We start from the raw sequence: 13145 nt of genomic DNA on the forward strand, positions 1-13145 counted from the left end.
TTTGGCAGGAAGATACCTGCTGGTGGATGGCAGCGAGTGAAGAGAGTCGTACTTCAAACATGCAAATGTAAATGAGTATAAATTCTCCCCCATGCGGGTCACGTCAGATTGGGAAAATCTAGTCACAGGAAGGATCTTTTCTCTGTTGCCAGAATGCCATCTGCCTTGTTCTTGTCTTTTTTGTCTCAAGGCAGACTCGCTGGGAGACGGAGGCACACGCAACACGTACCCTCGTACGGATATTATAGGTAACGCTGAAAGCTGGAAGAAAGACATCGCTATTGTATGCCCCAAAATATTCTTCTTCGGTAGGAATTCCTATGAAAACCCTCCTGTTCTGGACAGAAGATAGTCATTCTTGTCCTTTTGTTCTTAAGATACTGTTTTCTAATATATTTCTGGTATATTCAAGCATGTGTCGCTTACCTATTCAAAAAGATTTTGAAATCTTAAAAACTCAGCTGCAAAAATTTCTGCTTTATTGCTTTTTTTGGTTTGTTTTGAAACTATTTTGAAAATCCAAAAAGGCCAAATAAAATCCAGTATAAACAAGCTCAAGTCTGGATGTAAAGTAGCTTTATGCTAACAGCCTGGGTCTAGAAGCTTAGAAAGGCTTTAAGTTTCTGTATCAAGGATTTTCTTCTATCAGGTAACTACTTCCTTTGCTATGAGTAACTGGTGATTTTTTGGTTGGAGAAGGACTTGGCAAGTTCTTGCAAGTGAGGCATGTTAAAGCGCTGGAAAAAATGCCCCTTCACCTAGGGCACGGTTTCCTCATGGCAAGAAGTAGGCGATACGCTCTTTTTCAATTAGCCAAATATTACCCCAGATCCTTTCGCTTTTAAGGGAAACGCAGGTGGCAATATCCTGTCCTACGCGTGCTTTTCACCCAGGATAAATCTCCATGCGCAGATTCTTAAACGTAATAACTTTGTTTCCTATTAACGTACTGCCTAGATAATTGTAGTTTTTCTGTGTTCCCCTGCCAGCTTTTTATATTTCCGTTGAGCAATTTGTCTACGGGACTTGTCTGCCTTTATTTTCCTGTTATTGTCACCTTTTTTTAATAGTTGGGCTTCGGAAACCTGCATTGCTGTGCGCCTGCTCCGTCTTTGCTCGTTAAAAGGCTCTAACCTCTGGTATACTGCTAAAAGTCAACCAAGAGCGAGTCTGCTCATTAGAAGACCCCGTGCTGCATAACTCGTTACTGCAATAATGACTCGGTTTAGGAGGCCCCGATCGTGCCATCGGTTAGGCACGTGACTGCGCTGAGCTGAATGACTTCACGTGCATAAGGTGAGTCACGAGCTTAAGTGCATACTGAGATGAGCTAATTTTCCCTAATTTGCCAGATCTCTATTTGAATACTTCTGAGAGAGAGGGAAAAAAGAAAAAAAAAAAAGGGCTATTACTTTACAGAATGACAAAAGGATTTTATTTTGGTCCTAATATATTAAAAACCTTTATTAGCACATTGTTGGATCTCTTCTCTCTTTCCCAGCTTGCCTTTTGGTCTCCATTATTGAGAATGTTGCAAATTGCTGCAAGTGAATTATAGCCTGCTCAAGATTATTTTTCTATGTCCTCTCAAAAAAAAAAATCTAAATAAAGTCAGGAGGGAAAGGGATGGGTTGCCATTATTTCCGAGAGAAGAATATTTAGGAGGATTTATGCACATGAGAATACAGGACTTAAAATAACGTCAGAGAAGCTCATTCCTAAGCCAAACATAGTTTACATTTGGAAGACAAGAAATAATTGCTATATTTGTTGAAGGCTGTTTATAGAACAACAACAACAAAAAAAACCCTTCTACAACATCTATCATATGGTGAAATCAGTTGCTTGGTAAATAACATTCTGCGTGGTGTGACAGTAATGAAGAATTTTATCTGCAGCCACTACAATCAGAGTCTGCAGCATCTGTTAAGCGTTTTATTTACTCTTGTTTAGGCAAGCACACTAACGTGTGCGTGAGGGATCTCAGCCCCGGGTGTTTGCAAACCTTCCCATCTGCCTTTACTCCCCGCCTTAGAAAGGTGCCTCGAAACCCCAGTTTTGTCTAACTCCGGACTGAGCGAAAAGCGGGGGCTGGTTCCTGAGCCGGTGCGAATCGGCTCGGCGGTTTTGCTCAATTTATTTATTTCTTTATTTTTAATTCTACTGCAAGCTGCTCGAGGAAGGGGTTGAGTTTTCTCGCCGACTGCACGTAGCGTAAGAGAGGTCCTGCTCCTTGGTGACCCTCCAGGCAGAGCGACAGCAATGACGAGGTAAACGGTTGCAGCTCTATTAACGACGAACAAAATGTTCGTTCGGGGGCAATCGCAGCCGGAAGGAGCGCGTGTCCGATTTATAATACCGTCTTGGACAAGAGAATCCTTCAAAAAGAAAAAAAAAAGGGGGGAAAGGAGAGAAAATACGTTTGGCACAATGTGTTATGTCAGGCGTTGGTAGCCCTCAGTTATTCCGTATTGATTAACAGTGACGTGCCGAAAATAAGCTAAATTATGTTTTGCGTATTCCTTGCCATTTCTGAGTAATGACGCTGGTTGCGCCATTAATGTAGGTCCGTAAAATCTAAGTAATTTTTGATCCTTTCCACTTTGGGGCATCTTTCCCTAGGAAAAAAAATTAAAAAAATAACCCCAAAACAGATGCTTCTCTACGCATAGGAGAAATCAATGAGTGAAATCAATATTCCCTCCACAGGTAATAAATGCTGAGAAGCATTTCTGTCTATCTAAATTGATCCTAGAGAATTCTTTAAATTGGTCCTGATGTGTATAAAAATCATTTCCCTATTGATCAAAGCTTTTCTTCCTTTCTTTCTTTGATATGTTATTTCATCTCTGCTACTTGTGATGGTCTCTATGCAGTTATGATAAACAGAATTTCTTAAATTCATGCAAGATTATAATTTTAATGAAACTAAATAACTGGGTTTGTGTCTTTGAAGATGAATGCTTTGCTTACAGTTAGGCGGTGCCAATATTTTTAGATTAGGAAAGTTACTCTGTCTGAATTATTTATGGTAAAATCTGGAAAAAAATAAAAAGGCTGTTGTGCATTTATTAGAGGCGATTGGCCGAATCCAGCGCCCTGTCCTAGTCCGTTCCCCGCCTCTGGAGTAAGAGCTGCTGCTGCAAGAGAGGAGAATTTTCTGCCTTTCACTGTTCTTGCTGAGTTTTCTATGTGAGCAGAAGAGTTAATACTATCTGATGGGTCAGTACCAGTAAACTGGTCTACCTTCCGTGTGTTCCCAGTGCAAAGACATCCCTGTTTCCAGCTGTTTGAAGGCATAAACTAACGTAGGACTATCTCGGGTTGTCTTGGCAAGGCTTCCCTCCAATACATTTTACAAAGGTGGTGGTCATCGTTGCCGTGATTTCTGTTAGGACCTCGTGGAACGTAAAGCGTCAGTTTTTGTCCTTCGACAGGTGCAGGTCTTGTTCCCTCTACCCGAGGTAATTTGATTTTATCAACTCTGCAAATTAATCCTGTCTGGTTTTGTGTTCCAAAGAAATCTGTTCCGCAGAAACAAATTAAGTTAAATTGCTTCAATATACCAGCACTTTGGAAATTTAGCCAAATTGGGAGGTTGGTTGAAATCGGGAGGTGGATTTCACGCTGTATTTGCAGAAGTGGCCTTGTTGTTGTGATGTACGTAGCAGCATAGATATGTTCTAAGCCTCAAGACTAGCTTTTCTGAAAGAACATGGGTTTGTTTCCGGTGGTTTTATAATGTAGAAGCATGTTTCTGGTCCACGTCTCATGCTGCGTTTCTTCTGCCGGCTTCTCTGGCTGCTTCCAGGTTAGCTGGGTTCGAGCTAGCCCCCAGTGCAGACTCCTGGTGGCATCCACACGACTGGCGTGTTACCTTGGGGCTCAGCTCGGGGTTCCTCCGGTTGGGTCACAGGGGAGGGATGCACAGGCAATTTTGTGGGTTGACTGAAGCTTCAGCTTTACATATGGAGCAAATAGGATCAGCCAAATACCTTCTAGCCTATAAATATCTTTTCCGGGGTAAGCCGTCACCTTCTCTTTAGCGATGCCTTGCACAGAGCTGTCGGTACCGTTGATTGCTCTCGTTGCTGTTCTTGCTACCTTTTCTTACTCGCTGCATCCTTCTGAAGCAAGGGGCCAGATGGTCACTGCTTATGTTATTCTAAGGATGTAAGAGGGGCACATCTGGAAAAATTAGTACTTGCAAGGGGCAACAGCAGGTGAGCTGCGGTGAGTACAAAGGGTGCTGCTGGAGGGTCGTTCTGTCGTGGAAATGGGTCTGCCAGTGGGAGGAAGAAGTATGAGCTGCCACCTGGCCAGAAGCAGCAGAATCGGCGCGTGAGACCTGTGGGGTGGGAGACCTAGAGGGTCTCCCTCTTGCTTTCAGTCTCGCTATTTTGCATCTTCTAACAGGGAATTCCCTTTGCTTCAATGCAGCTCAGGGTAGCTGCTATGGTCCTTGAGTCTACGTAGACCTACCCCACCTGACAATTTGGCCTATGGTGTATGAGGAGAAATAGATCTCCAAATTTTTGTCTTCCTCTAAGTGTTGTATCTAAGTACCTTCATTAGCACGCAAGCTGCGTCCCTCATAAAAACGGAGTTTTACCTAACAATTTTTGTAATAGTTTTTGTTTGGTTTCCAAATTGGAGAACATTTTGAAACGGCAGTAAGGCACAGTTTGTTCCTTCTTTCCAAAAAGGAAACACCTCCTTTTGGAAGGAAGGAGGGAGTGAATTTGCATGATAATGAGCAAACTGTGAGGAGCACGGAGATGGATGTTGACACAGAGGCTAGCGGAAATGAGATGTTCTCCGTTTTGGGCATTGCCCTCCCCGTTCTCTCCCTCTCACTCGCGCGTTTGCTTGTGCGTCCTTCTGCTACGGAGCAAATAAGTTGCTGTTTTCATAGCCAACAGTAGTAACACGTCGCAACTTGGCTAACGCCGCACACTTAGGAAGTGAATCCTTCACCGTCAGCGCCTGCTTACGTGCCTCGACCCTTTCCCCAGCGACTAGCGATCAAGGCACATGCAGTTCACTGTTGCACCTTCTAGCCCGTTGGTTTTTATTGTACCTATTTTACTCGCTTTTTTTTTTCTCATTTTGTGATACCGTGAGAATGTTGCCATGTACTAAGTGGATAAGAATTTTGCTTCAAGCATAGGATTTACCTAGCAAAAAGGTGTAAAAATGCGTCGTTGGGATCTGCTGCTGCTCCACTGCCAGCGTGGAGGGGTTAGGTAGCCATCTGAGTTGCTGTTTCGGGTATCGGTTGGTCTTGTGTTTGCAGATGGGCAAATCTTTCCTCCTTGCCGTCCCTCTGTCTTTTGAACATGTGCGTTTGTTCCTGGTTTGAAGAAGCCACAAATGACATTGGCCCCGCTGCTGCAGGCGTCAGGACTCCGGGCAAACTGACATCTGCTTGGCTCCCGGATAAGTCCTCGCCGCGGCTGCCTGGAGAGCCTGGCTGCGAGCAGAATCCACAGGCAATGCTTCTGTCAGCAAAGGCTCCCTGGAAGAGACTTGATAATAAATATTCACATCTGCTGCTTTGGACAGTCTAATCCATCCTGGAGATCTTTGCTGTGTCAGGCTTTGTTCTAGATGGAGAAGCCTGGTAGTTTTAAAGGTTTGCAAATAGGGCATATCTATCATGGTTAGCTCTACTTTCTAGTTCCCCTTCTTGCACAGATAGCCACGGCCGCTCTAGGCGTAGCTCACGCTTAAATATTCTCCGGGCATTTGTGAGGTGGTTTAGCGTATGTGTTTCCTTTGATAAATGGGGGGAATGGCGATCGTTTGCTTCCCGTGCTGCCGAACGAAGCCGCCAGATGTTGACGAGCGGCGTGGTGAACATCGCTGTCGTGAATTAGTTGGAGTGGGAGGACAATAAATTCCTTGGATAAACGTAGTCGCACGCAAGGCCTTACGGCTTGCACGTTGTTAAAATGGAGACTTACCCTTCCACACCAACTTCTGCTGGGGATATATGTTCCTACTGGCTGCTTGGTGAGTAACTTAAATGACTAACAGAAAAAAAAGAAAAAAGAAAGAAAATGATGGCCTCAGTGCCAGATTGACTTTGTCAGGGTCAGGATTAATTATTCTTCTGCCGAGGATGTCTTTGCTTTCAGAGAAAAAATCCTGATACATAAGAAGAGCTGTAATCGTATGGAGGGTATATTGAACTTGCTCCTAATAGAAAAAGGTGTTTGACCAAGATCATGACTTGAAATACAATGATCTCTTTGCTGGGAGCACCACATCTGCTTGGAAATGAATATGTTAATTCTTTTTTTTTTCTTTTACATGAAACTCATGATTATCGTAGTTAATGTCTAAAAGGAACAGTCTTTACCTGGTGGCTGGATAAATGAAAGGCTCTTCAAACATACCGCTTACCAGCTGTTACCTGTGCTTTTATTTAAGCAGAAAGGTGATAAACTTATAAATGCATCCTGCCTCATTTAGAGTGATGAAAACAGAGTCAGTGTGGTTTGTAAATAAATACACGGAAACATGGAGCTCGTGAGAACCTTGCTTAGATTTATTTTTTTAACCTTTCTGCTGTTAGGTGCAATTCCCTTTGCTTTTTTGTAAGGATCTAAGGAAGCTGGGCGCTATTCAATGCCTGACCTCTCTTACCCACGGTTGAAAAGCTGCATCTTAATTTCTTATGGTGCTATGGAAGAAGAGTAATATGAATATCGTGGCCTGCTTCTTAGGCCCTGAGGTGTGAGAAGAGCATCTCTTTCTCTGGGGCTCGGTCTGTGGGTCAGAATCTGGCCCTAAATAATTGTATCCAAATATAATGAGAATAGCTGCACTCTTAATGAATGGCATCTCCAGGTCTCCAGATTCACTTCATCCCTGAAATCTGATCTCGTTATTGTTGATCTCGGTGGCTTTCTGATCGTTGGGCTCCGAAAACAAGAGTACGCAAGACGTGGGCGTCCTTAAAGTGACGGTCTCAAACCTTCCCCGCCTGGCCTCGCCTCGGCGAGCGTGGGGAACTTTGCTCGGAGTTTCGGGTGCGACGGCGCAACTGTTAAGGTCGCGCGACGCGCAGCGGGGCGGCTTCGCAGCCTGGCGGCCCGCGCAGCGGGGCGGCTTCGCAGCCTGGCGGCCCGCGCAGCGGGGCGGCTTCGCAGCCTGGCGGCCCGCGCAGCGGGGCGGCTTCGCAGCCTGGCGGCCCGCGCAGCGGGGCGGCTTCGCAGCCTGGCGGCCCGCGCAGCGGGGCGGCTTCGCAGCCTGGCGGCCCGCGCAGCGGGGCTGCCCGGCGTTGCCGTCGACCGCGGGGCGCGACGCCTGCTTTCGGGGGGCGCCCGCGGCGCCGTTCGCCGCCGGGCCCGGGAGCCGGCCTGCCGCTTAGCGTAACCTGCATGCTGCCGGAGGAGCAGCTTTACGCTGACGCCTAACGCCGGAGCAGGCGAACTGCAAGGCGGCGGAGCCCGCGGCGAGCGGGCGCCCGCGCTCCGCTCCGCTCCCCCCTTCCGCGGCGCGGCGGGGAGGAGGAGGCGAAGTTTTCACCATGCAGCAGCGGGGAGGGAGGGAGGAAAGAGGGGGAGGGGGGGGGATTTTCCCTGCAGCAGCCGCTCCGGCCGCCGCCAGGGCGAGGAGGAAGGAGGCAGAGTTTGGCGGGGCGGCGCTGCGCTGCGCTGCGCTCCGCCGCGCTCCGCGGGACGCGGCGCTGCAGCCGGCGCCGCCGCGCCCGGGCGTTATTCCTGCCCCGCTCCCCGCACGCAGGTTTCCTTGCCGATAATAATTAATAAGAATTAATAAGAACGACAACGGCGAGCGGCGCGGCGCGGGCAGGCGCGGCGCGGCGCGGCATGCCCGGCCCCCGGCGCGGCGGCTGCGGCGCGGCTCCGCCGCCCGCCCGCTCCCGGGGGCCCGCTGCCTAGCCAGCCCCTTTCCGCGGCGCCGAAGCCCAGACGCATACGTTTATTTCATTTCATTTCATTTCATTTCTTTCATTTATTTTATTTTGTTTTGTTCTATTTTATTTCCCCCTTCCCCCTGCGAGCGCCCGAGTCGGCCGCCGGCAGCTGGCTGCGCGCAGGGCAGCCCCGGCGGCGGCGCGGGATGCTGGCGGCGGGGCGGCCGGCGGCCCCCGGTGCGCGGCGGCAGGCGGAGGGGAAGGCAGCCGCCTGCGAGCCGGCGCTGGGAACGCGCCTGGCAGGAGCTGCGCTCGCTGGCACACCGCGGAGCCGGTGGTCCGCGCTGGCCCGCCGCCCCTCGCCGCTCGCGGAGCGCGCCTGAGCAAGGTGAGTGCGAGCTTCCGCGCTGGAGGCGAGCGACGGCGGCGGGAAGCGGCTTGCTCGGAGCCTCGCCGGCCTCTCCCGCCGGGGGAGACGACGGGAAAGTTCCGCCGCGAGCTCGCGTGGGGCCCAGCGGCGCTTGGGCGCGCGTGGCGGGGCCCTGCGCCCACGGGCTCGCCGGGGAGCCCCACGGAGGAACTTCCGCTCGTTTCCAGAGATGCTCGCCAAACTTCAGCCGGTCCTTCTCAAACAGGAGTTGCTTACTTTGGCTTTTTTTTGTCTCCCCCCCCCCCCCAAAAAAAAAACACCCACCGCTGGGGATTATTGCTACCTACCTGTAGCATTAGTACTTAGCTGCACAAACCGCCCAGTTCCCGAGCAGCGTGTTACAGGAGATGCTGCTGATAGTAAGGCAGCGCGTAGCTCTTGCGGTGGAAACATAGCTAGTCCTTCAATTAAGAAGCTATCTTTTGAATTTGATAAAGCTTGTGTAATATCCGGTGTCTCCCTCTGTTGTAGCTTTGAAAAAATTGCCTTGTCAACAGGATCCCTGAGCTGCTGGTGGGAGGTTAAAGCCTTCTCCTGCTGCAGCTGCTTTTTTTGGGGTTTTTTTTTCCCTCCCCCCTTCAAATAAAGGGAACTAACTGTCGAGCAGCTGCGACTTCCCAAAAATCCGAATGCATTAAAAGCACCTCTGGGGAGGGGGGGGGAGGACGCGTTTCTCTGTGTGGGGTTGCTGCGTGTTTGTGTAGCATGTACGCGTGTGTACACGCCGCGAGAAAGCAGGCAGAGGAGGAGCAGCGCACGCATCCAAACAGCCCGTTCTCGCTCCGCGCCGGCAGCCCCCTCCGTCGTCCCCGATCAATACAGCGCTGATACTTCATCTCGTTTCAAAGTTGCCTGCCCGTGCTTGGGCTCGCAGAGCAGCTAGGCGTTGCCCAGGTATCTTAAGCTAGATCAGAACCCCTTTTGCTGCTGGGGTCGCCCTGCCTTCTCGACGGCGGCCGGGGAAGGACGGCGCGCTGGTGGCAGTGACGCGGCGCCCCGTGCAGCCGATAGCCCACCCGAGACTTACTCTACGCCTGGCCTTTATTTTCGGCTGGCTGGGGGGCGGCACGGGGCTTATCTGCCTTTCCCCGTCGGTCGGCATCTCGACCGCTTAAGCCAAGCTCCGCGAGGGTCGGGGCATCCTGCAACGCTCCCGAAGTTTTCCGGACGGCTCCAGGCTGATGGGGCAGGCTCAGGCAGCCCCGCGGACTCGCCTCTGAACTTCTGCCTGGGAAATACTCAAATGCTGAATAATGGAAAGGGTAAATTGCATCCTCGCTTCTGGAGGGATTACAAAGCTCCCCGGCAGGCTGGGCTGATGCTCTTCACCCGAGTAGTCCGGCTTCTTCTTTGGAAATGCTGTATTTAAAAATTTTTGTTGCTCTGACCAAGTCCAGCCCAGCATTGTCTTTGGTCCAGGACACAGATCTAACTACAGATTACGCTTACCTCGTTTTTCTCCTCGGGTTTTCCACCTTGCTTTGATGAAGTGAGCTGTGTGCCAGCACGCAGGGGCAGCGGCTGCAAGCAGGAGGTTGGGACTGTGCTCAAACTTGGGTTCAGATCGCTCTGAACTGCCCCTCTGCCGTGCCGTTTCAGGCAGCGAATTTAACTTTTTGTGCCTCCAAAAACTCAAATGTACAAATGAGGAGAGTAAAAATCAGATGATTCCGTGAAGCACCCTTTGTATGGATATGTTTTGTGGGCATACAGATACAGCCACGTGTGTCTAATTTACGTATTTCTCGTGCTTTGGTCTCTTTAGAAATAATCGAGGAGAAGAGGTTTATTTCAAATGAAACAGTGATTTTTATCTGTACGTTCTGAAAGCACTGATTTGTTCTTAGGTGCTGGCTGAAATGGTCTTTATAAGGCAATATTGCTTCCTATTTTGAGTGTTCTCACTTAAAAATATTTCTTTTCAGACCACTGCACTGGTCTCCCTATGGAAGCGGCTGTTTATACGTGGCATTGAGACCCCATGGAGAAGTTGAGGAGGGGGATGGCTCTTCCTATACATGAAGCCTGGATACTGCTGTTTCTAATCCCTGGTTTGGTCACTCCAGCTGCTATCAACCACGAAGACTACCCAGCTGATGAGGGGGACCAGACCTCGAGTAATGACAATCTGATCTTTGATGACTACCGAGGGAAGGGCTGTGTGGATGACAGTGGCTTTGTGTACAAACTGGGAGAACGTTTTTTCCCGGGACATTCCAACTGTCCCTGTGTCTGTACTGAGGACGGACCTGTTTGCGATCAGCCAGAATGCCCCAAAATCCACCCAAAGTGTACAAAAGTGGAACACAACGGATGCTGTCCGGAATGCAAAGAAGTGAAAAACTTTTGTGAATACCATGGGAAAAATTACAAAATCTTGGAGGAATTTAAGGTATGGAACCTCTTCTTCCATATTTAATATTAGCGCGCGATCTGACGTGTGTTCCGGTGGGGGACTCCCGGTATCTGCTTACCTCTGCTAGCCAGTGCTAAAACCAAAGACCTTCTTTAGCCTTAGTGCAGGCCGCCTCACCCCTCATGTAAACACAGTGAAGCACGTCAGCCCTCCGGTTCTGCTACTCTGGATAACTTCCTTGTTTGCCCACAAGCTGAATTAGATTGAACTACCAGCAGCATCTGTAAAAATGGCATTAAATCGATACTGAGTGCTTTTCAAGAACCCCATTTTGAATTTGGATAACACAAATTGATGGCATGGTACTGAGAGTTGGTATTCATAACCGTACAAGAACAGAAATAAGTAGAGAACAACCTATATTTAATACTTCTAGTGCAGCTCCGATAATCAAAGCAGTCTAAAATGGCAGAAGATGAATTTCCAGGCAGGTAACCACTGCATGTCAGGAGAAGTAGGTGGTTTAATTGTAACGGTTGAGTTCCCGTTAGGAATGCTGTGATGAAACTATTGAGAAATCCTTTTGGAATACATCTTAAAAAGAAGACCAGATTTTCAAAAATCATTACCCTCTACACAACCTGTATCTCTTATTCTTCTAAGCGAGATTACGTGTTTTCAGTTCTGCCAAGGAAAACAGTATTTCACAGTCAAGAACAGGATCTATAAAAGCGATAGGTATACACGAGTTTATTCACTCAGGTCATGTGGCTTCAAGATTCATACCTCCATAATTAAGGACAGCCTATAATTTTTCATGGCTGTACGCCTGATCTCATTATACACTTGCCAATTTATTTTCTCTTCTGACAATGAGAGTAATTCCCTACAGCTCTTTGCATTTCTCAGTAACACAGATCACAATTTCCTTTTTCCCAGATAGTCTTCTCTGACATTTTTCAGCGAAAGTAATATTTCGTTCCTTTTTTCTGTCAGGTATGCTTTATGCTGATCTTTTTCTGTCCACTTGCGACTGGAATAACTCGGTATAGTCGAGACAGTCTAATGTCTGAAATGCTAGGAAAAACCAATAGTAGAGGAGCAACTCCTTGAGGGCCACCCTGTCCAAGCCGCCCTCTGCTCTGCAGAGGCCCGTGAAGATGCTGATTTTGTGAACTGCCTAAATACCAGTTTCTTGTTGCCCTGAGAAGACCTAGTCCGACTTCATCTCACAGACGTCATGCCTGAAGACCGAAGGGTCCTGTGTCTGCCTGCTTGGTGGCTCTGCATCCCACCTATGTGTAAATTCAGGGGCATGGTCAGGTTCATATGTGGAAGTTGTAAGGAGCCTTTTCAGGAGAGGTTTTCAGGAGAGGAGAGGAGAGGAAGGCGGGGGGACAACGGTAAGGTGGATCTTTTCATTGGAGTATCCCTGGTATATGAAAAAAACCCACAAAAGCCCTCACCCTGATAATGGATGAGAAAGCGGAGAAATAGAATTTAGGGGAAAAAGGCAATAAGAAGGAGTAAGAGCGACTCACTGTTTGTTGTACAACGAGAGTTTCCGTATGAACCGTGCAAAGTGCTGTGTGGGAAGTGAAGTTCCAGTGTCTTCAGAAGAAGGCAAAATAGATGGTAGCGTGCCGCTCTGGCATGAGGTAACCTTCAGTTCAGGGCTAATGTGAGATCCTTCAGATTTAATTTGGTTCACAGTCAAGCTTTTGGCCTGGACCTGTGCTTTACTGAGAGCTTGATACTATATAAAGTAGAGTAGAAACTGATTTTTGGATATTTATGTGTTTACCTAGAATAAATGGTGAAAACCTCTTTTTTTTTCTCTCTCTCTCCAAATAATGGAACTGGTTCAGGGAAAGGAACATTACTGTGCAGGTCCAAGGATGTATTAAAGGAAAAAAAGAGAGGGAGACAGATGTTAGGAGCTAAAGGAACACCCATGAACTATGAGTTTATAAGCACTATAGGAAAGACAGAACCTGAAGATTCAGGAAATTGCTACTGTAATGTGAAATCTCGACTTCATTGAAGTATCTTGAGTATTTTGCTGTTTATTGTAACAGAACAAAGATTTTATCTGCTATCTCCGCAGAAGAAAAGCTGAACAGCTCGTAGGTTTTATAGGCTCAGAGCTCTGCCCTTCTCTAGGCCTGGGGAACTTGTGTGGTCTGCAGCCTACCCCAGGCCCACTCCACAGGGCGCAAAGTCTGTCTTTGCCTGAGGTGAGAGGCTTTCCCACGTCCTTCTGACTCAGAAATAGACTGCTTTCAATGGAAATGGGTTCACTGTTTTCTGTGATTTGCTTTTGCTAATATCTAGGTTCCAATTCGTCATCCGCGGAAGCGCTCATCATTGCTTAGTTACAGCTGAAATTACCTTTCCTTAAAAAATCTACTTTTGCGCGTGTGTGTGTGCACGCGCGTGTGTGTACATACACACGTTCATACTTACCGTGGTAG

At 48.2% G+C, this 13145-nt stretch overlaps 1 protein-coding gene across 1 annotated transcript in view; it reads left to right on the top strand.

Moving 5' to 3' along the window:
• Window positions 1-10296: 10296 nt before the first annotated feature.
• VWC2L (von Willebrand factor C domain containing 2 like) overlaps window positions 10297-13145 on the top strand; it is a 44092-nt gene continuing 41243 nt past the window's right edge. Inside the window, exon 1 of the mRNA XM_062578970.1 lies at window positions 10297-10707. Coding sequence (XP_062434954.1) covers window positions 10297-10707 — 411 coding nt within the window. The remainder of the gene's footprint in view (window positions 10708-13145) is intronic.

Source organism: Rhea pennata, chromosome 6, assembly GCF_028389875.1.
Source record: "Rhea pennata isolate bPtePen1 chromosome 6, bPtePen1.pri, whole genome shotgun sequence".
Classification (NCBI taxonomy): Eukaryota; Metazoa; Chordata; class Aves; order Rheiformes; family Rheidae; genus Rhea; species Rhea pennata.